The 21,559-nt window shown below is 37.6% G+C and overlaps 1 protein-coding gene across 3 annotated transcripts in view; it reads left to right on the top strand.

The window, feature by feature from the left end:
* CASK (calcium/calmodulin-dependent serine protein kinase (MAGUK family)) overlaps window positions 1-21,559 on the top strand; it is a 127,292-nt gene that overhangs the window by 67,972 nt on the left and 37,761 nt on the right. For 2 of the 3 annotated variants that reach the window (XM_009071674.1, XM_009071671.1), the window contains 3 exons: window positions 328-427; window positions 5,538-5,555; window positions 13,567-13,688. In XM_009071674.1, coding sequence (XP_009069922.1) covers window positions 328-427; window positions 5,538-5,555; window positions 13,567-13,688 — 240 coding nt within the window. The remainder of the gene's footprint in view (window positions 1-327; window positions 428-5,537; window positions 5,556-13,566; window positions 13,689-21,559) is intronic. The other variant, XM_009071672.1, reaches the window with a different exon arrangement.

Here is a 21,559-nt window from a genome sequence, read left to right as displayed (position 1 = left end):
AAGAGAAAGAAATTCGTTGTTTTGTTTACATTGTCTTATGGGAATTTCTACCTCACAGATATTTTAAAATGCATTCACATAAAGAACTGTTCTCATTAATCCACTCACAAATAATATTTTTGCTGTTTATTAGGGTATGATCAGCTTTTCTGTTAGATATGGTCACTGGTAACAGGAAAGCAAAGCCGGAGGCTGTAAAATTTATTTGATCTTCACTGAGAAGATCAACACACAAGAGACCTCAGGAAACTGAGCAATCCAAGGTGTCTGGAAAAGTTTCATTATCCTTCTTTGTGTAATTCAGACTGTGTGGGTATTTTTCTTCAGGGGGCAGTACTAGCAGCTGTGTCAAGCCACAAATTCAACTCCTTCTATGGTGACCCCCCTGAAGAGCTGCCAGACTTCTCTGAAGACCCCACCTCCTCAGGTATTTCAACTCAAAGGGTGTTTACTGCACTCAGCCTGCCTTAATTCTATCCTGACTAGAGTACCAAGCATTTACTAATTTCGTGAGATTTCATCAAATTGAATATTAAGTTCGTGTTTTTGTGTGAAAGAATAAATAGTTTTCAGTCGTAATAGCCTTCATGACTGGCAAAAATGAAGGGAAAATTTCTGCACATTTGTAAGTTTCTACAGAAATCCTGCCTGATTTTTTAAAAATATTTTTTCTTGTATGTACATTTAATGACAAAAAGTGGTATAACCTCATATTTCTCTTTGTAATGCTTATTGAAATTTGGTCTTGAATTGTTAGGCAGGAGCAATGTTCTCACACCTTACTAATAGCTGTTTATAAAAAGAAACCATTGTGTCCCAAAGCTTCCTGAGCTCCTGTTTTCAGGAACAGTATGGTTAAGATGTCTCCTCTTGAAAGCAAGATGTATTTCTTACACTATAACCCAGACCCAAATCTTCAGAGAGAGACAATACATGTACTTCAGAAGGGAAGGTAATACCTGTGCTGTGCTGTGAGCTAAACCTTGGGCAGGACAGTGATCTTACTCAACAATCCTTTTGTCCATGGTCCATTTCAGGAATTTAAACAGCCTGGCAGTCCCTGTACTAACACAGACTTGTCATAGTTATGTGTCTTCATTTTGACATAACATTACTCAAAACATTTGCAGTGCAAAAGTCTGGGTTGGTCTATCTGATGGATAATTAGGATTTAGGGTTAAGTTAAATGAACTTTTAAGAAAAACCTAAAGCTAAAAGGATTCTCTCTTTTATTTTTCTGAACAACTTAATAGTACTGGCAGAATATCTTAGCTATATACTGACTTTACTAGAAGATATTTCAAAAACTTAATTGCATGTGTTTATCTGCTGTATGACAATTCCCAATATTTTTATAGGTGAGAAAATTACTTATTGACTGCATATATTAATTATTCCTTCTCTTCTTTTTCATATAAGCTAGTGATTATTGTAAATTATTTCAATGTCATTAATATAAGAATGGGGGTAAATTATTTTTTTTGACGTTCTTCAATTTCACTTCTTGGAATTCAAGTTTGGGTACTTAAATTAAAAGACTGTCACTAGAGATGCACAATGTTGGTAATTTCCACAGAGATTTATTGCAAGTGGGTAATCACAGCCTCATGGCTTAAGTTCAGGCAGACAGCTTTTGAATATTTGATGTCCTTGTAGTTAAGGATCCATCTATTCTTTTAAAGAAAGAATAAGTTGGGTTTACTTCTCCCAGGATTATCTGCAGTGCTTTAATTTTTGTTTCCGTTTACTTCCCCCATTTCAATGGGTTATAGCCACCAACATGGTTTGCAGTGGCAACTTTCCTAATCTGAAAACTGCAGTTCCTCTTTCCAGTTTCAGTCTCACATCAACAGGACATGTGTCTTCCACAGAGAGTGATGTAATTGCAGATATCAGTATACAGCAAAGTTACAAGTTCTATTTTTTCTGTTCATAGAGTACTTGAATCCAGTACACACGTAAATTCTACAGAGTGTCTGTGCTGGATCCATTATCTTGTGTTTCATCTCTGAAATACCTGAAACAACAGCTTGGATTTCTCAGGAGAGTGTAGTTATTCTCTGAAATAACTTTATTGATCTCACTGATGGGAGTGATCAGGAAGCCATGCTAAGTGGGTAGTTTTGGTGATGTTTCCCCAACCAACTAAATTAGCTGATAAAATGTTCAATATTGCAGGATAAACACTGAGACTTGCAAGAAGAGATGCTATAATTTTCAGCTTCTGAAATTGCTAGAGATGGAAATCTATTCAGTTTCCTCTTCAGAAGTAGACTAATAAAATTTTCAAGTATTTCTAGCTTGTGAAGATAGGCTCTTGTGATGATTCTAAACCAACCAAGTTTATAGAAATTAGACTTAAAACTCTTCAATTGCAGTAGAAACTTGCCTGTCTTAAGGGTATTTAAGTTTCCTTCCTAACATATCATAGTGTTATTCCAGATCATAAACTCTAATGAAGAGTGTTTAATATTTTAAATGTTGTTGCCTAATTAATCCTCCCATAAAATTTCATGAAGCTTATCATTGCAATTAAATGATTTGTCACAAACAGGCAAATATGGAACTCCTGCAAAGATAAAGATGCAGAAATGTAAATGTTTATTAGGTTAGGCAAATTATATGTCCTGTCCTCCAGGTCATTCCAAACACAGAAACAGAAAATTTCAGTTCTGTCTTTTTTTCCAAATTATTTCAGAGGTTCTTCCTCAAAGTTCAGTGAACTTGAGATTGCTGGAACCTTAGAGCATTTTCCTATACTACCCAAGTAATAGTCTGGGATATGAAGGCACTACAGGTATCAAGTCAGATAACATTTGAAGGTGCAGAATCACAGAAGATGTTCTTGTTAGAGAGCAAATTGGATAACTAAATTAGATGGAAATGAACAGAGATAAATTTCATTTAAAGTCAACCAGGTATTTTTCTGTACACATCTTCCTTTCACTCACACAGAGTGTTAATAACTCTTGGTTCCCACTGGTTGTTCTGGGTGGTTTGTTTCCTCTTTCATCACCAACCATCCTCTGAAGAACTTCACTAAGTCCTGCTGTCATTCTGTTGGTAACATGGCAGAAGTCAGTCTGGTTGAATTTTGAGAGACTGTGATAAAGGCTTTTAAAAACTTTTATAAAATTAAGTCAGTAGTTTTAAATGAAAATATTGCTTTACTGCTGATATTCTGTGTTCAGTAACTTCTTTAGTAAGGCCACTAAAGAGCTCAACTGACAAGCCGCAAATGGTTTTTGTCTAGAATGTGAAACATTTGACTTTGGGACTGTTTGTCTTCAAGACGTTGTTGTAAAATGTGTATTCCCCAAGGCAACAAATGTTTTGGATGTTTTTAATATGCTGAAACAAACATAAATCAGAAGTTAGCAATCAGCAGCCCTAAAGACTAAGTCCTGCGTAGGAGAAATATGACCCCAGTAGGAAGTATTTGAAGTGGACCATGAAAGATGCCAGAGAAGTTCACAATCAGTTTGCTCTCTGCTGCCTTTCCCCATCCGACTCCCTCTCCTGGCCTTCCTATCTCCTGGTCACACCTTAGCTCCACAGGATTTCCTCTGTTTCTGTTCCATTTGTCCCCTAGCAGAGAGCACAGATGTATAGTTTTCAAGTGTTTTGACAACAGTACATCAGGCTGAAGACTGAACATCACCAGTGTGAAAGTTTTCCTCCTTTTGCTTCTTCAGCTCAGTCCCTTGTTCTGTGGCAGCCCAAAGAAAGGCTGTGGAATTGGTTGGTATTTGGGGAATCTGAATTCAGGAAGACCATTTAGTTTATTTGGAGTTTTAAGTAGATTCAAAATGCTTAAGTTTTCAGGCCAACGGTTAGAAAAGCCCATAAATCCAAGAGATTTTTTTTATAACTTTGTATTGTCAAAACATTTTTGTAGCCACATTTTCAGAACTACTGAGTTAGTGTTGGCATTAAGGCAGTGGATAGTCCACAGTCTTTGAAAAACTGTGTCGCTGTTTTTTAGATTAAAGCAAACCTTACCCTTTGATTAAAGGATGTTACTGAATTGCCTGGTCTATAGCACACACACTCTGAAATGTGACTAATGGGTTTCAGAGAGGGTTTTGCCACAAATAGTTCTAGATTCCAGTAAGGCATATTCTAATGCTGTTTCAGTGTAACCACAGAGAAAGTACAGCAGCCTCACTGACCAAAAGCACTCGTGTACCCATGCTCATCAGGGGCACTGGTGCAGCACTTCCTGCACATGTGTGTGAGCTCTCTGGGCTCTGTGGTGAGGTTGGAAGGGGATGAACACAGAGCAGAACTTCTGCACTGCACAGAAACCAGGCACAGTGAGGCCTCGTCAGTGCTTCTGCCTCATTTTCCCAGACTGCAAGGCACTCATTTCATACAGCATTTGTAAAAATTCTTTTTGGTATCTTGTCTCAGAATTGCTGTATGTCAATTTGAAATTTCCATTCTGTTTTATTTTGTTAGACTCTGTATTATCATGTCAAATAAGAAGTTTTGAACAGCATGAGAACTTGATTTTCAAGTTTGGAAGTAATAATAATGGGAAAAAACTAAATCTGTTAGTCTTTCAGAGTGAGATCAAACAGCATATATATGGCCAAACGTTCACTGTTTCCAACATAGATGGAACTACATGAACTCACAAGTGAGTGAGTGGTTTGTAGTTTTGTAGGATTTGGGTTCCATGAAGTGTTGGCAATATAAGCTCATATCTGTAAAACCATCAGTCTCACTGACACAAGGAAGAAAAAGAAATACTTTTGTTACACAAAAATTACCACTGATTTTGTAAATATTTGCAAAGGGTGTTGTGTAACATTTCTAAGTATGAAGCTTAGGGGAAAAAATTGCATTCACCTTAGAACTTACTGTGGTTAATTCCTCATCTAGTATTACAGGTATAACTGACTATTAATTCTGAGGTCATGAGTTTGAGTGTTTTGATACTCCGTTATTAGCTTTATTATTTCTTTTATTTATGCTGTGTTCTGGCATGTTCAAATACCAAAAACAATTAAGTACATAAAGTCGCTGTGAATTAAAATCAGTAGTAAATGGGTTGCATTTCTAAATGGTTCTCATAATGGTTCTCACTGACACTTTTCATTTCAATATTGCTAAATTCTGCTTAGTAAGTGTAAGTATATTAATAGGATGTTATGCACCATTTGCAACAGGTTGTAACAGTTAATCAGTTCAACTCTTACAATATTTTACTTGAAATCACTTTTTATCCATGAGGTTTTTTTAAATAGCTTAACCAATGTTGGGAAAAGTCTGCTATTAGAGATATCTAACACCACATACATGTGCTACCTTCCCAATGCCAAGTGTTTGTTTTCCTCCCACCCCAGTCTGCAAGTGCCATTTGCTTCACACAATAGAAACCGTGTTAAAAATTGGGGGGGGGGGGGAATCCTTGTCACTTTTTTCGTACTATTTTGTGGCTGAACTAGTGTGCTAGGTTGCAGCTTTATAAATCGCTTGTTCTGAAATCTTCATACTGTTTGTTGTTTGTCCAAACGCTGCCTTCCTACTAGGACTTCTAGCAGCAGAAAGTAGGTATCCCTTTGTTTTCCTTTAAGGCATATCATTCAGCTATGGTGTGTGTCTTTGCATGTTTAAAACTCCTCTTTCTTTTGCTTCTCTTTGCTATTTTCAGTTTTAATACTGCCTGTTCAAAAGCAAATAGCCTGAATGGTTGTGACTAAGTCTGTCTATAATTTTGACAGTATAATTAACCAGCAGTAATGTGATTTCCAGGCAATTCTAAGGATTCTAGTTTAGAGGCAGTATTAAAATTACCTGAGGTTTGGTGGGTTTTTTTCCCAATATTTAACATTTGCAACACAACTGGAATAAAATCTAATTTTCATTAAATTAATAAAGCGTAAAATGTGTTGGGTTTGAGTTTTTGTTCCAAAATTGTTTTCATGGACTAATGGGCTTTTTTTTTCCTTAATACTAAAGGTATATTGTTTATTAGTCTTTTTTTTTTTTTTTGCCTTACCCTTGCATGAACTTTCTTGGACCTTCTGTGTTGATGTGATACAAGATATATGCATATCCATTGTGTATATGCATACACCTGATTTAAACAACTATCCAATATGTGTCTCCTCAAGGAAGAAATATTATTGACATGTAGGGAGAAGGTTTTGGTGCAAGTTAGGTGCACACTTCATGGGAGACCGAAAGCACAAGCACTGCTAAAACCTGTAGACTATGCTAGACCGAGGAGGTGTGAAATTCTACACCCTTTGATACAAACCACAGCCATTTCCCAAAAAAACAAATTCAGCATCTCCAAAACCAACCTATAAAAAGTAGGGGCTTTCCTGCAGTGCTTTAAGACTTGGAGTCTAACAACTCTTCTTCAGTCCCAGGTTAGGGCAGCAAGACATTTGTCTATGTCTCCATTTCTGATCAGAATCATGGATTTTGTGGTGGTTGTTCATTCCTTTAATCTTACGGTCTGAGGGGGAAGTTGTTCCTTGTCCTCCTATTTCCCTGTCTCAGAATGCCTGTCCAGTAGTATGAGTGTGAGAGCTCAGTGGATTTTTACATCAAAGTTTTGCCATAGTATTATTTTATACCGTTGTAGGGAGAATAAGAAACCTCACACAGAGCCTCTGCCACTGATTTTGGGGTTGGTTTGTGCATAGAGACTTTCCTTAGCAAACTTACAGACTAACAGAGTGTGCTGCCCTCAGACTGGTCAGAAGAGGATTTTTGTATCTTTTTGTAATGGGGAAATGTCTGAGGAAGTACTAGTGAAGGGTATTCCTTTGTGAAAATAGTGCTTTTTGTTGCATGTGAGTGTGCTACACGTAAGGTGCAGGGCTGGTCTCAGAAAGCAATACCTTCTGACTGCATGTTTTTACCACCACACCAGACTGCCTTCCATCAGATCTGGGGCTGGCTTTAGGGGAGGGATAACTGGGAAAGGACCTGGCAAGCTTTGTGTCAAGGTCCCAGGACTGGAGACAGGAGGAAGCTGGGAACATGCATACACAGTGCCCCTGTGTGTGCAGAGTAAAAGGAAGGCTGTCTTCAAAATTAAGCATCAGTTTCTCCCTACTCTTTTTGCTCTCTCCCTTCTACTTCCCTTTCCCCCTGTCCTTTTATGTATTTCCATACACAGTGCTCTCCTCTGCTGTCCTGCTTCTCTTTGGGAACACTTTATCTCTTGTCTCCTCTTTTTTTCCTTTTTTTTTTTGTTTTTGTTTAGCCTTTTCCTCTTTCTCCCTGTTTTTGTCTCCTGCACCTATTTCCTTTGATGTCTTCTCTTTTATATGCCTTTCTTTCCCTTCTTGTATTCCACAGGTGTTCTTATCTTCTTTAATTTAGTTGTAAATCCCAGTACCCTTCTGTCACACCAACTGCCTTGTTTCTGCATTTTCACTGTCATCTCCATAAACCTCCATCATTCTAGTTCTCTCCCTAGACTCTTCCTGATTGTTTTATATACATAGATATATAAACATAGTCTATGTGTGTTTATATACATTATTTCTGCCTTATTTGCTTCCCAGTAACATTCACAGAACTGTCTGCATGTAGGAGCCTATTTGTAAATTTAGAGGGTGTCTAAACTTGGCTCTTTGTTTTCTGTCCAAGAAGGAAGAAGTCACTAAACACTATATAGCTCAAATTTGAGAAGGAGAGAGTCCTTACCTGCCATCATTTTAATTACACTTCTGTGTACATGTGAAACATGTTTCTCCCACCTCGTTTTCAACTATTATAGGCATATATACACAGCTGCTTTGGCTGTTATCTGTCCTTGCAGAGTTAGATGCTCTGGAATTGTGAGCAGCAAAGAGCAACAAATGAGTTTAGAGACCTCTTAACTCCAGTGATTTTTGAAGATGCTGTTTAAAGTGATAAAGATATTTGGTACTCAGTTGGCTTCCTCTTAATCTAAGAAGTTATGTCAGTACAAGTAGTGGAAAGGTCCCATCTCACCTTTAATGGAAACAGCATAATTTTAGTGTTTTCTTTACAGGGAATGAAGAAAATAGAGGAGGTCTTTCTGACACATTTTTAATTCCTGTCCACTGCAAACCTTAGTAGTGTTTTATAATGATGTTGATATTGAGCCTAGACTTTCATATATTGCTAATGTGAACAGTTTTTAACATGTATGTGATTGTGATTTGTAGACCTCAGCTGACAGAGACCCCATCATTTCCACAGCATTTTCATATAGTGCTTAATTACCTCATCTATTAAAAAAATTATGCCTTGTGTTTTTAGAGTATTGCAATCAGATGTTCAAACCAAATCCTGGAGGCACTGATCTATGCAGTTATCACTCAGTGGGTTGTTTAACCCAGGGTCAGCATTGCTGGAGTCATAACATAGAATCAGAGAATCTTTTTGCCACTTGTTAAAAATAAAACCCTTGAAAGCTGAATCTCACATTACAGAGCTGGTAAAAATTCTCTCATTGTACTTCACTTCAGAATCTCCCAATATTTATAACATATTTTTCTGAAAATAGCTGCACTTTATAATAAAGCCCATGCTTGTTTGTGGGTTTGGGGTTTTTTTGAGATTGTATCCAGTGACTTCATTTTGTGATTCTAATATTTGATCTGAAAATCTGAAATCTCACAATTTCTGATGGTTTTTCGTCTGTCCTTGCTGTATGTGCCTCAGATCACTTCACGAAGGGAAAAGTAAATCCTGCCTTCAGAAATGCCTGTGCTTTAAGAGCCAGGAGTTTTTATTTTCTTTCATTTCCAGCAGCTGCACACAAGAAGGCAGCCAAGGGATGAGGCTGAGAGAAATCAGCTTCTGTCAATTGTAGATTGACTGACTTAAGGACTGAATTGTGATAGACAGAGAAATTGCAAATAACAGTGAAGGGTTGGTTAGTCATTTAAAAACCACTGTAATCTTCCAGGCATAGTTACTTACCTATTTACACAACATAAAAAATAGCTGAAAAGCCAATCAAATTCATGTAGTTTATAAGAATGAACAGGATTCAATTCCTGGTGTCAGGAACTTAGTTTATATGGTTCAACAGTCTTAGGGGTTTAGATTCTGTCAGTGTCTCTTTAATAAAATCATGCTATTATTATAATGGTTATTATAAGTTCTTCTGCAGAGTTATTTCCTGGCATACCAGTGGCAAAAAGGTCATGGTTTCATAGTTTTACATATATAGTTCTGTTACAACATCAGGCTCCCTCTAAAACCTTTTCATTACTCAGAAGAGGATTTATGACTGACCAAGACTTAAATGGGCATTTGTAATCTTCAATATCAAAAAAATAAATCATTAATTTGCCCTCTCTCAGAATGTGTGTGTGTTGTCAGAATGTAGTCTGTATTTTCAACGAGATCCAAGTCTCTTTACCTAAAGGCTCATTTAGTCATGCCCAGTTTTTATTCCCAACCAGATCACCTGATAAAGCTCCTAGGCCTGTGTGCTGCCTGCTGCACAGCAGAGGAAGCCAGTTGTATCTGCCTGGTTTGCTGAGCCCCAGAAAAGCAAACTTTTTGGGGTGTTTGGTGGTGGAGGGAGACATAGGACTGCTGCAGACTGTGTAGGCAATTCTTGGAACAGTATTTTCAAGTTTTCCTTTGCTCACTTCTAGAGCAGTAAGCAACTCCTCCCTACCTTTAAAGTTCAGTTTCTCTAGTCAAACCACCTGTTCCAGACTAGATGCCACATTGTAATTACTATTTTACCAAAGCTTTGCCTGCTTCCAACTCGATGAACCAGTGTCCATACCAACCTCAGGTGGTATTAAAAGCACTGTATGAGAACTACAAGCACTCTAGAGACAGAATTCTGTTTCTGAGTGGCCATCTGCATAAATGAGGTAAGAGAACCTGCTGGAAATACCTATGATAACTTTGACTACACATTGGGCAAAGAAATAATCCCAAATTATTGCCTTATAAAGCAAATACTTCTAACTGACAAAGAATAGATCTGCCTGGGCAGGAGGCTAGACAGTTCATCTCAATCTTCTTAGGAGCAATTTGGTCTTATCCTTAAGAAGTCATTCCACTAATTATAAAAACATTTTATGTACTAGTGCTAACTGCAGGAGACTGTCATGAGCATTCTGACATGATTGTTTTTTCTTTTTGATGTATGAGATCCCACAGTTTTCAATTTTTCAGAGTTGGCAGCCCCAAGGAAGCTGTGAATAGTTGTAGCCATCCTTTCTTAGGTAGTCTCAAGAACCCAAGAAGGACAGGTTGTGTACATGGCCCAGAGTGTCACTGCTCCTTTGGATACTGAGAACATGTGTGGACTTAGAGCCAGATCCACAGTTACCATAGTCTTCTCACAGAACCATGTTTGGTGTGGATTTTGTTAATATTTCTGCAAAGAATCTTCTATTTGTCTCACCAGAATTGCAACATTTCCAGTGCAATCCTATGTGTGTCTATTTTTATAGTAACTTAAGGTGCAGGGTGAGATTCATCTCACCCAAGTGGTTAGGGCTACTTGAAAATTCTGTGGCAGTAACAGATTTTTCTAACAAAGTTTACTTTAGGGAGTCTTAAAAAAAAAAAACCACAGCCAGTCAAGTTAGTCAACTTGCTTATTTTTCCTGCCTTACTAATATTTATGCATCATTCTGATTCACATATTTATAGATTCTGTCTGCAACTGCTACGGACCATGAGAAATCAGAGCTTTTACCTGGTGTGACTGTAATAATTCACTTAAGTCCTTTCTTTAGCATCTGTGCTGAGGCTACAGTGGGTGCATTGCAATGCTGAAAGTAGATTAAACTCTATTTCCAGAGGATACAAGCTTTAATTACAAATACTGAGTGCTTGACACTTTCCCCCAAAGGTTAGAAATTTAGCTTAAATATGATAGAATATGAATCTTTTTATAAACAGATGTTCTGTAAGGGTTGGTTAGTTTTATTTTGTGTAATATCTTTTTTATGCACTAACATGCTGTCAATATATTGCCACTATGCCTTTTCCTCATGCAGGTGCATGTTATTTGTAACTGGGTGAAAAGCATGACAGGAGATGCAGCATAACATTGTAGGTTAAAAAAGACATAGAGTAGAACTGCAATTTTGGGGGATTAGCAAAGTCACTGTCAAAACTTCTCATCCCATATCTGAAGGACATTCTTAGGAACTTTCTTTTATCTGTTCTATGCAACCAATGGACAGGAGGAAAAAGATCTGACGATCAAAGCTTTAATGTTTTGAAATTCCCAAATATTCAAAAGGTTGTTGGAATGCAAATATTAAAAAATCATAACTTCTATTTCGAAGCCCTAAAAGAATTTCACAGAATAAAATTTGCAAACTAAATAATACTGTTCTCATAAGTAATGTGGTGGTCCAGAGCATTCAGTGTTTTGCAATAATACAGCACTGCAGACAACTTTGAGCACAATTCTCACTGGTTCCTGATTTGGCTCAAGGTTTAGTGATTATGAGCAACACTGAGCTGTATTAGAGACTCTTTAAGATATCCAAACCTCTGAAGTGAATCCTCTCTTGAGTTTTCCTTAAATACTCCAAACACTCAGAAAGGACTTTGAACTCAGAAAGCAAAGTTATGCTAGAAAATACTTTCAATTCTGCACATGGCACAAATAGAAATAAAGGAGAATTCTAACAAATTTCCTTCTGCCAAATGCAGCCTGGAAAATCAAGCACTTTCCTTCAGGCTTGAAGATCTCTTACGTCCATCAGCCTTTAACTGACATACTGTAATGTATGTAAGGTAAAGAAAACAGCACAGTCCCTTTTGGGTCCCTAGGTAATGTTTTTCTTCCTTGCCTTTCAGGCTTAGCTCTGATCTCTTCATCCTCTTACCAGCAGATTCCCAGTCCCTATATTTCCTCAGGTTTCCTGGGAAGCAGTTTGTTGTCTTCTTCAACCTCATGCACAGCAACGAATATAAGTCAAACCATTTAATTTTCTTTGCTGACAGCCTCCACCTTTTTAAAGGAACATCAATTAGTACAGCAAATAGATTTAAGTAGTCAGACACACTTAATGGGAGAGAACTAAGAAGTCTCACAGCTCCTGAGCCATGAGTTGTGAGGTTCTCAGCCTTGGTGCACAGGGAACTGTGAGGAGAATCCTAGTCTGAGATTTGTTCTGAATGTGATTGATGCAAGAGTTTCTAAATTTGTAACTTGCTCATCCTTCTAAGCCATAAGGTCACAAATCTTGTGTAGTAGGTTTTTTGTGCGTTCTGTTACGTTCATTCTAGTTTTCAAAGTTTTCAAAGAAAAAAAGTTCATTTGTTTTCTTACGTGGTTTAGAGGGCATTGGGGTTTTTGTTTCATGCTATTCTGAAAATGCAATGCAAAAGAGTTTGAGTTAAGGGAGGCTGGTAAGAGTTCATACAGTGGAGGATGGAATTTCAATAAATACAGCAAATTTTTAGATCTAGTCTCTCTTGTCAAAAGGACATAGATGAATGAATAAGTAAACAGGGTGAACATAGTGATGGGATATTAGTGAAGCAGAGAATGTATAGAATTCTGTACCCAGAATTAGGAATTTGTTTATGAAGAAGCACTCACAGTTCACTGTCAGTCAGCAGCATTGTTGCAGACTCTCACTGGATATGGTGCCCTCTTTCCAGATGCTTATAGCACTGTGGAAAAACTGAATGCATGGTGCCTGGATGCTTAGATAAGCCAAAGTTGGCATTTTAGTAATGCACACAGGTGGCAGGCACCACTGATACCTGTTTAAAAGAAATTGTTTCACACAGAGCCACTATGGGCTGGTTTGCCATGGATTTGGATGTTTCTGTATCCTCCCCTGCTGTGAGTTCAACTTTCCTCATGGACTTCTCCTCCCATTTCTCCTTTTTGTCTCCATATCTCTTGCTTCTCTTTTCACCCCCATGCCATGTGAAAATCATCCCCATCGTCCTATGACCCAAAACAATGCACTGGTCAAAAAGCAGCAAGTGTTATAGGTGGGTGTGAGATAACCAGGCAAGCAGAACAAACAGAATGAAAAGAGAGCTCATGTTACAGCCTTTTTCTGTCCTCTGGAGGACATAGCAGTTAGGTCTTTCTCTCTCTTCCCTCCTCTATCCAGATGCTGATTTTAAAAGTATTTGTCAAATCACTGGTTCTTTCAACATTTTTCTGAAGTTTCAAATTTTGTTTCAAGATCATTTTTACTGACGTTTCAAAATTTTGCATATGTATTTGAAATGGGCCAGGAGCTCAAAAAAGCGAAGAAAGAGAAGGTTGGGTGAGAATGGTGAGGACAGGCTGATAATCCAAGTCACTTCATGAGACATCGTTGGAAACCAGGCTAAAACAGAAGAAAGCTAAGCTTAATAAAATCAGGTTTTAACCTCTGTCCCATTAAACCATTTCTTATGTATAATTACATTAGATGTGGGCACTGTTGGTATATGTAAAGTTTATTCAGTGAGTTTTCCTGTAAAAACTCCAGCTTTTTTAGGCTCCTCTTCCAGTTGTACAAGATGAAGTGCAAGTTTCCTTTTCCAAAGTTCACTTTACCATGAGCCTTTGCTTTACTGATTTTTTTATTCTCTCTTTTTTCCCCCCTGTGTATTGCCCCATAGGAGCAGTCTCACAGGTGCTGGACAGCCTGGAAGAAATTCATGCACTTACAGACTGCAGTGAAAAAGACTTAGATTTTCTTCACAGTGTTTTCCAGGATCAGCATCTTCACACACTACTAGATGTAAGTTTTCTGTGATTAACAATTTGAATGTGTTCCCATACCTGTTGTTCAGTATTTTAGTTTATCCTGAGCATATTATCTTTTTTCTTTCCTACTGAAACTAATTTATTTAGGTGTAGAATGTAACAATCAACTAGCACCTTACACACAAAAATGCTTTTTATTGCTGTAAATATAAAATCTTTTAGAATATGTAAGTGGTTAAGGACTTGGTTTGAGTTAATAGTTTGGCTTTAAAACAGTTCATCAGAAAGGCTTTTTTTTCTTTTGATAAGGGCTGCTTTTAGTTCTTATTTTCAATGTGAATTGCAACCTTATAACTGTACAGATTCATTCCATTTTTATTATTATGTGAAAGTAATGTACAAATCTTACACCAGTTCTAGGGATATTCTTATAACATTTTTTGTGTGAAACACCTAGGTGTGCTTTTTTTCTCTCCTACACTTGAACACAGTGTGTAATAGGCTCAGTCATTTAAATTTGTATTACCCTGTGGTTCACAAGAGCTAATACTCCAAAAGACAGCAGTGTCTTACTGGAGTGTCAAAACCTTCTTTGAAGGACAAATCCAAAAGCACATCATGCTGTCAGTGACTTCTGTGTGTGCATAGTATTGGGGTCTAAAATAGAGGTCAAAAAGCAGCAGAAAAGAATTTCCCTGATGTTTTTACTGGGATATATGGATACGTAATGTTGAAACACGAAGATTTGCTTTCAGGCAAGACCAACTCTTTCTAAAGCAATCTACACATTGCACTGAGAACAAAAACCAGGTTGGAACCAAATGCACAGAGGTGTAGGCTATGAGCAAGTACCACGACACAACAGTAGCAGATCTGTAGAGCAAAGCAGTTGACACTGAGGACCCAGTGTTGACAAATTTGTGTATTTTCAGGGTTTCTACTTTATACTAACTATACTGCAGTCCTATGGACCGAATAACTACTTGGAGCATCTTCTGATTTAGTGTCATTTGAGAGTAAATCTGCTCTGGTAACACTGTACAGTGAAAACCAAATTAGGGCATAATCAGAAGATTCATTTCAAAAATGCACTCCTGGATCAAACCTAAATGCTCATGTGACCATATAGCTGATGACCATTTTACTACAATGTGTTAAATTGAACAGCTTGGGTGCCTTAGTGAATATCCCAAGTCTAACAAGGTCTCTGTGCTTTTTACCCAGTGAAATTTACTTGCAGGAATAGGAATCATTCCAGCTATCTGATCTGCAGGTAGATGATTATGGTTGTAGAAACTTTAAAGAATTCCTGGCAAATTGTTGAATGCTTTAGCTCCTATGTGCAGCTTTGCAGGAGTAAGGTCTAAATGTAAATGGAGCCATAGGTCCTTTGGTGTCCAAACTCTTTAAAATGTGGTAGATGATTTGTGCATTTCTTACAATTTGATTAGCAGATCGTGGGTCACTTGAATTCTGTGCATTCTTCCAGTGTAAAGGATTCAGATCACACATACTTCCACCCAGAAGCAAGTGCAGCTGCTGAGTTCTGACCTGGCCTGGATGGGACACGATGCTGCTGGAAAAGCTGTTCGTGTGACTTCAGGAGCCAGAGATAGTTAGCTGTTAAGTGATGAGGACATTGCTCTGGCACAACACTCCAGTTCTAATCTTTGTTCTTGATAAATGTTTATGCTTTTTACATTAAAAAGTCATTATATGAAGCACACAGGAAGAAGGGACTAGGAGCTCAGGACTTTCCTGAATTGCATGTCCAACAACTCATCTTGCAATTTGCATTAAAATACAAATCTTTTTTCCCCCAGTTTATCTAAGTTATGGTCCAGATGCCTAAATTACTCTGTATATTACATGCTGCAGTAAGGTGATCAGATAATATGAATGAGAAATTAAAAATCTGGACAGGACTAGAATAATGTGAGTGTAGTAAGAACCAAAACACTTGTGTCTCTCATGCAGAAAGGTTTTAGATATTTATTAACCATTATTATGTTCTCATATAATTTTGCAGGCTTTGGTAAATCACATGGCCTTAGGTTCAGTGTTTTGCTGTCTGACAGGCCTGCCAGACATTAACTCATGCTTCTGCAATGCTTTTCCTTTTTTCTGTTCTTGACAGTACCAGTTTGGTTCATAGTACTTCATTCATGATCTGCTGTTTCTCTAATGGTGTGTTGCGGCTTTTTAAACAAGAAAAAGCTGCAATGAATCCATAAAATTTTCCCATTCTTTGGTCATTCCCTTAGACAGAAAGGGATACATTTAATTGCACATTATAGTAACATATCTATGAGAACAAAATGCTACGTGGAAGGAGGATGATAGAATAGTCCTCAAAAATGCTTTGATTAGAATCTAGCAAAATAATATTCTAAGAAATTACAGTGTCATGAAATACATATTTGAAAGACTGAAGCGAGTTACAGACAGTATTATGTGAAAGTGTAGCTTTTTCATGTCTGTGACTTGAATGTGGGAGGTTGGTTTCTGTTTATACATTGATACTATTCCAGTTTCTCTCAGACCTCTGAAAAAATCATCAGTTGTACTTGGGTGAAAGTCTGTCAGAGAAACTGTTTATTCCTCTCAGAGTGTTTGGGGTTCCTGAAGTCCCCAGACCAAGTAACCTATAAAGCATTATAATTCCACTAAGGAGGGATTTTCTAATCAGCCTTGACGTTGTGGCTGTCACTTTGCATTAAACTCCTGTTCCTCTTCCGTGGCCATTTTCCACAGTTAAATTTGTTCTCATGTTCCTACTCTTTCTCAAGAGTTATCCTTATTTTTAGATTAGGCACATGATGGTAGATCATGCCTGCTGCTAAAATACCTTCTTTTGACTCTGATCTAACTCTTTTTCTGAAGACAAAAAAAAAAAAAAGAACGCACAATCTTTGTGTTAAGGGTGCAAGTTACCCACATGTTGCTTTTTGCAGATCACTAAATAGAAGTCTTCTTTCTCAGTAATTCATGAACTTAGGTGTTATAAGGTCAGGCACCTCTGAAGGCCATAGAAGGCATCAGCCCATCAACTAGTTTTAACTGATTCCCTTGTGTATGTCTGTTTAGATCGTTTTCTTAAGACTCTCTTCCAATTTTGGTGCCAAAGCTGTTAAAAAACAAGGGGGGAAAAGGTGCCAACTGCTTAGATAGTAGTTTTTACTCACCCTGGGCCAAATCCTGCAATACATCAGCATATCCTGATGTGGACTCACAGTTTCATTGTGTTTTTTAATCATTTTACAAAACCTTCTATTGTGTTGAGTGGGTTTTTTCCCCCACAGAAGTTACACAATTCAGTATTAAAAACTTGATTTTGTTTACTGGGGGGAGTAAAGAAAAGGCCCTTCTAAAACAGCAATTCACTACCAAAAAAAAATTACTGTTTCATAACTGATCTTTCTTGTAAAGTAAAAGAGTGACTTTGGGTTGGACAGACTTTTTTGTTCCTTGCTTCTGTTTGAAGTGTGATGATCCAAATTTTGGTGAATGCTGTAGGACATTCCTGTGTGTGACTTAGATCTGTCTGAGTTTGTGACTATATAAAGCTGTTTCATTCTGGGATCCAATTTAGATGATAAAGAATGTAGTAAAGTATATAAATAACTTTATGGAAAAACATGAGTTAAATAGTGAAACAGCTTTTTATTGCCACTGACAGATTTTGAGAAGGCTTATCAAATGCTTGAATTAAATTACGTTTTTTGTGACTTTCATGAAGGAGATGCTGGGAGACATTGCTGTCTTGTGCCAGCAGTGCTGATAAAGAAGCTGGAAAGAAATGTGAAGAGGTTACTAATTTTGGAGGCATTTGGTGTTCTGCATCATGACAAAAGATTTTACTGTAATGATTGTTTTGAAAAGTATAGTGGGCTTCAAAGCTGTGCCTAGTGGGGAAGATCTTTACACATTGTTTCATCTCTCTGAGTGCATCAAAGGAAGCAAAGTTTGCTAAAATGGAAAACCAGGAGCTGCTGTTTTATGCAGCTGCCTGTATTGAAGGAGACAAGAGAAATCTTTCTGCTGTTGAGTCAAGTGGTTTGGTCACCTCTCCAGGGACACTGTCTGTGGGTGATTCTGAATGCAGATGTCGTTGGATTTACAAGTGAGATTTTTGCTCAGCAGGAGAACAATATCAGCTTTTGTGTGCCTGGGGCCTCTCCCTCTGCCACTGGCTTTGTCTGCATCTGTCTGTCCTGGGGCAGATAGTTCTCTGGGCTGGGATCTTTTGGCTGCTAATTTGAAAAGTTGGTTACATTATTTTCCTAGATGGAATCGTTAAGGTAAGTGATGTTATTTCTGCACATCTAGAAGCGTTATGAGCTTTTAATAAAGTTTGTTTTCCCTTTTGCTGGCATAACACATTACACACGTATGGTTTTAAACAAATTTTGGAGTAGCAATTTGAATCATACCTATATGTGCAGCCACTTCTTTCTTTTCAAGTTTATTTCTATCCACAGTGCTTATATTTAAGGCATACTGATTTTTTTTCAAGAGAATAATCTCATTTTTATCTCTGTTACCCTTTGTTGGTAGTGGTAATGTTTCAAAAGAACATGCATCTGTGCACACTCCCAGAGTTTCCTTAGGCTTTCTTTGAACTCAATCATCCAAATAGATTTTGGTCCTGAAGTCCAGACTTTTAAGGAAACATATTTTCTCTTTTGCTGGAGTGAATGTTGTTGGAACCTCAGTTTAGCTTCTTACATGGTTGGCTAAAGCATTGTGCTGGATTTATTTTGGTTTGTTCTGTTTACCCTCTCAGTGCTGGATGTTGGCACAGAAAATTTGAATGTTTTTTCTAAAAGTTGCAGTTATCCAGCAGTGTCCAGCCATGGCTGATACAATAGTTCTCTGTTTGAATATGTCTTAAACATTTCATGCATTTACTTACCCCTGATATACTCTTTTCTGAGCAAAGTGTATCGTTTTAACAATTTTATTACATATTTTAGAATAAAAAGAAATCTTAAAAAAAAGCAAAAAACTTTTTTATTTCTCTTTTCAAGATCCTTTCATTTCCTTCTTCCTTTCTTTTATTTTAAATCATGAATAGATTAGAGGAATATCTGTCGTGTTATATAGAAAAGAAAACCAGCAGCTGTGTATAAGAAGCTTAAATATTTTCATGAATCATCTCATTTTATTATGCTTTGCTTTGAATAACAATGGCTTTCTATGTGAATCACATAGTATGGTTTTTTTGGATCCACATTGGGCCTTACTTGAATACTGATTATGTTAAACTTAGGAGGGGAACACATTTTAGTAAACCAGGAATGCTTTTCTTCTGCAAAAACTGATCAGAAAGCATGTGGCAGATTCCTTCCTTACACTTCCTCAGAACATTTTATCCTTAAGTGAATTAATCAGTTTTAAAACACCTTGTTTTGGTAGTTTTAATTATCCTTTATTTCATACGCTTGTAAGACAAACCAATGGAAAATATTTGTTAAAAAAGAAAAAGAAGTATGTTGGCAGGAAAGCACCTTGCTATTTGGGGAGTCAAGTTTGGCTTTCAGCCCAGCCCAGCAGAGGCAGCATGCTCAGCCCCAGGGAGTGGGAGGGATTGTCTCTCACATGGCAGTGGAAACTCCTTCCCAAGTGCTGTAGAAGGAAGAGTGACCAAGCCATAGGGAGAAACATTGGAAGAATTCCTTCAGCAGTTGGGCTGGACCATCATCCCCAGTGCAGTTTGCTTTTTCTCTAAAAGGTAACTTCTCTGGAAGGCTTTGTCTGAAATAAAACTAAAAGCAGGTTTTCTTCTGTATTATTTCATAATCACTCTTTCAACTACCTTCCATTTTCAACTTCCTTCATATCTTTGCATTTCATATTCTGTGACTGGGATAGGTCATCAGCATCATCTCATTGTTTTCTTGTTCTTCCTGTTTCTCTGCCTTACAAGTTTCTATAGGGGATTTGTCTTATATTTTGTCTTCTGAGCACAAAGCATTGTTGCTCCATATTTTTAGAATATATAATGTGAGAGATGAGTAACTCTCTTAAACCCAAGACTAACACAAATAAGAGCCAACTAACTTTCATACTGATTGAGAATAATTTTTGAGAAATTCCTTTATCCACCACTTTCTGACAATGAAAAGTTCTGGGTCAGATCACATGACACTATGATAGTTACTTCACTACACTTAACCTGTTTTCTTTTTAACTAATGTTCTGTCATTTTTGGTATTTATAATCTTGATACTGATGTGGTGAAGCGTTGAGTGGAATTCATCTTAGTGGAGTATGTACTTTAAATGGGAATTGCACTACTTAGTCCATTCCTCTTGGCCTAATTGTCATCTTCCCTGTGTGGGGGGGGTGTCAGTTTGTGTCTGTGTGCACCAACATATCTTACTCCAAAACCATAAATCCATAGACTTTTTTTTTTTCTATGTGGAACTAAAAATTGCAATGATTACAATGTATTTTTGAGTTACTAGGCCCTGACATGTCAAAGAACACTAGAATTGCATTCGTGGCTCTTGGAGAACATTTAATTAACCTCACTCATCTTGTCCTGAGGTAAAGAGGATCATTTTTGTATTTGACTGTGCCTTATTGTGGTGTGTATAGTTTAAGTTCGATTCAATTCCTTTTTAACCATAAGGGCTACCTGTTGTGTTTGGGGGTTTTTTCCTTATAAAGCTTCGGATTCTCAGCTTTATTTTTTCTTCAGTAGCTTGGGACTTACTCTGAGAAATGACAAAAATAAGTGCTGCAGTGCCTAGGATACAGTCCACAAATCTTGAATAGTACTTCTGCTTTCTGGTGCTGGGAGCTTTCTTTGGAATGATACATCAGTCTACACTTGGCTTACATTAAAATACCCATAGGCAAAATACTAACAACCCAGTAAGCTCTGCTTCTATCTTTGAAGTTAGTCAGACCTCACTGCCTCCTACTTCCAGTTCTTCAGGTAGTTGCCTGGTGCATGTTGGCAGTTCTAGGTACTGGTGATCTCATTGCAGGATATTTTTATTCTAAGTATTGCAAGAAGTTTACATGAATAGGGAGAAACAAAAATGTTTGGTAAGTCCTGTGTTAGCACCTCCTGGTGCAGTAAGTGCTCCATGTTACAGAGCAAGTGAGAAGTAATGTGCTTTGCCAATGCTCTGTGGTGATTGTGGATTTAACTAGTTTTATGGATTCTGTATCTTGCTGGAATAAAGGTCATGGTCACTAACATCCTTTTCTTCAAAGCAGTGAACTATCCCTGACAAGATAATTCAAGTGTCTGAACTGGGAATGAAGCTGATTTAGGCCTAACCTGTGCCTGTAGTTCTGCTAGTGTCATTAGTCCATATTGGAAAGACAGGAGCAAAGGTTATTCTGTGGGATGTATCAAGGTGTTGTCCATGGAACATACCTCTTTTTAAAGCCCTTCTGTATTGAAGGATTAGTTTTTCCTGGTGCTTATTGAATCGTTTAGCTTGGAAAAGACCTTAAAAATCATCAAGTCCAACTCTAAACCTGACAGTGCCAAGTCCATCACTAAACCATGTATCTAAGCACAACTTCTACATGACTTTTAAATACCTCCAGGGATGGGGACTCCATCACTCCCCTGGACAGCCTGTTCCACTGCTTTTGACAGCCCTTTCAGTGAAGCTTGGAGTAAAAGCTGAAATTCCATAGGGCTGATTGAGTTTACCTGGCATCATTTCCTCTTACCTGTTTTTGTAGGTAAAGGTGTAAGAAAATCTGGGTTTATGTTTATTTCTGACACAGGCAGCTGCAAGTGTAACTCTGTTCTACAAGTAACACATTATGAACATGTAAGAATACAGATGCAAATTGCAGTTGATCTGTGTTTTGCAGATAAAAGTTCCTCTGAAAATGTCAGTGCTGTGGCATGACGGGAACAAACACTTGTCT

This window comes from Acanthisitta chloris, unplaced genomic scaffold, assembly GCF_000695815.1.
Source record: "Acanthisitta chloris isolate BGI_N310 unplaced genomic scaffold, ASM69581v1 scaffold4333, whole genome shotgun sequence".
Lineage (NCBI taxonomy): Eukaryota > Metazoa > Chordata > Aves > Passeriformes > Acanthisittidae > Acanthisitta > Acanthisitta chloris.
This window is presented reverse-complemented; position numbering and strand designations above follow the sequence as displayed.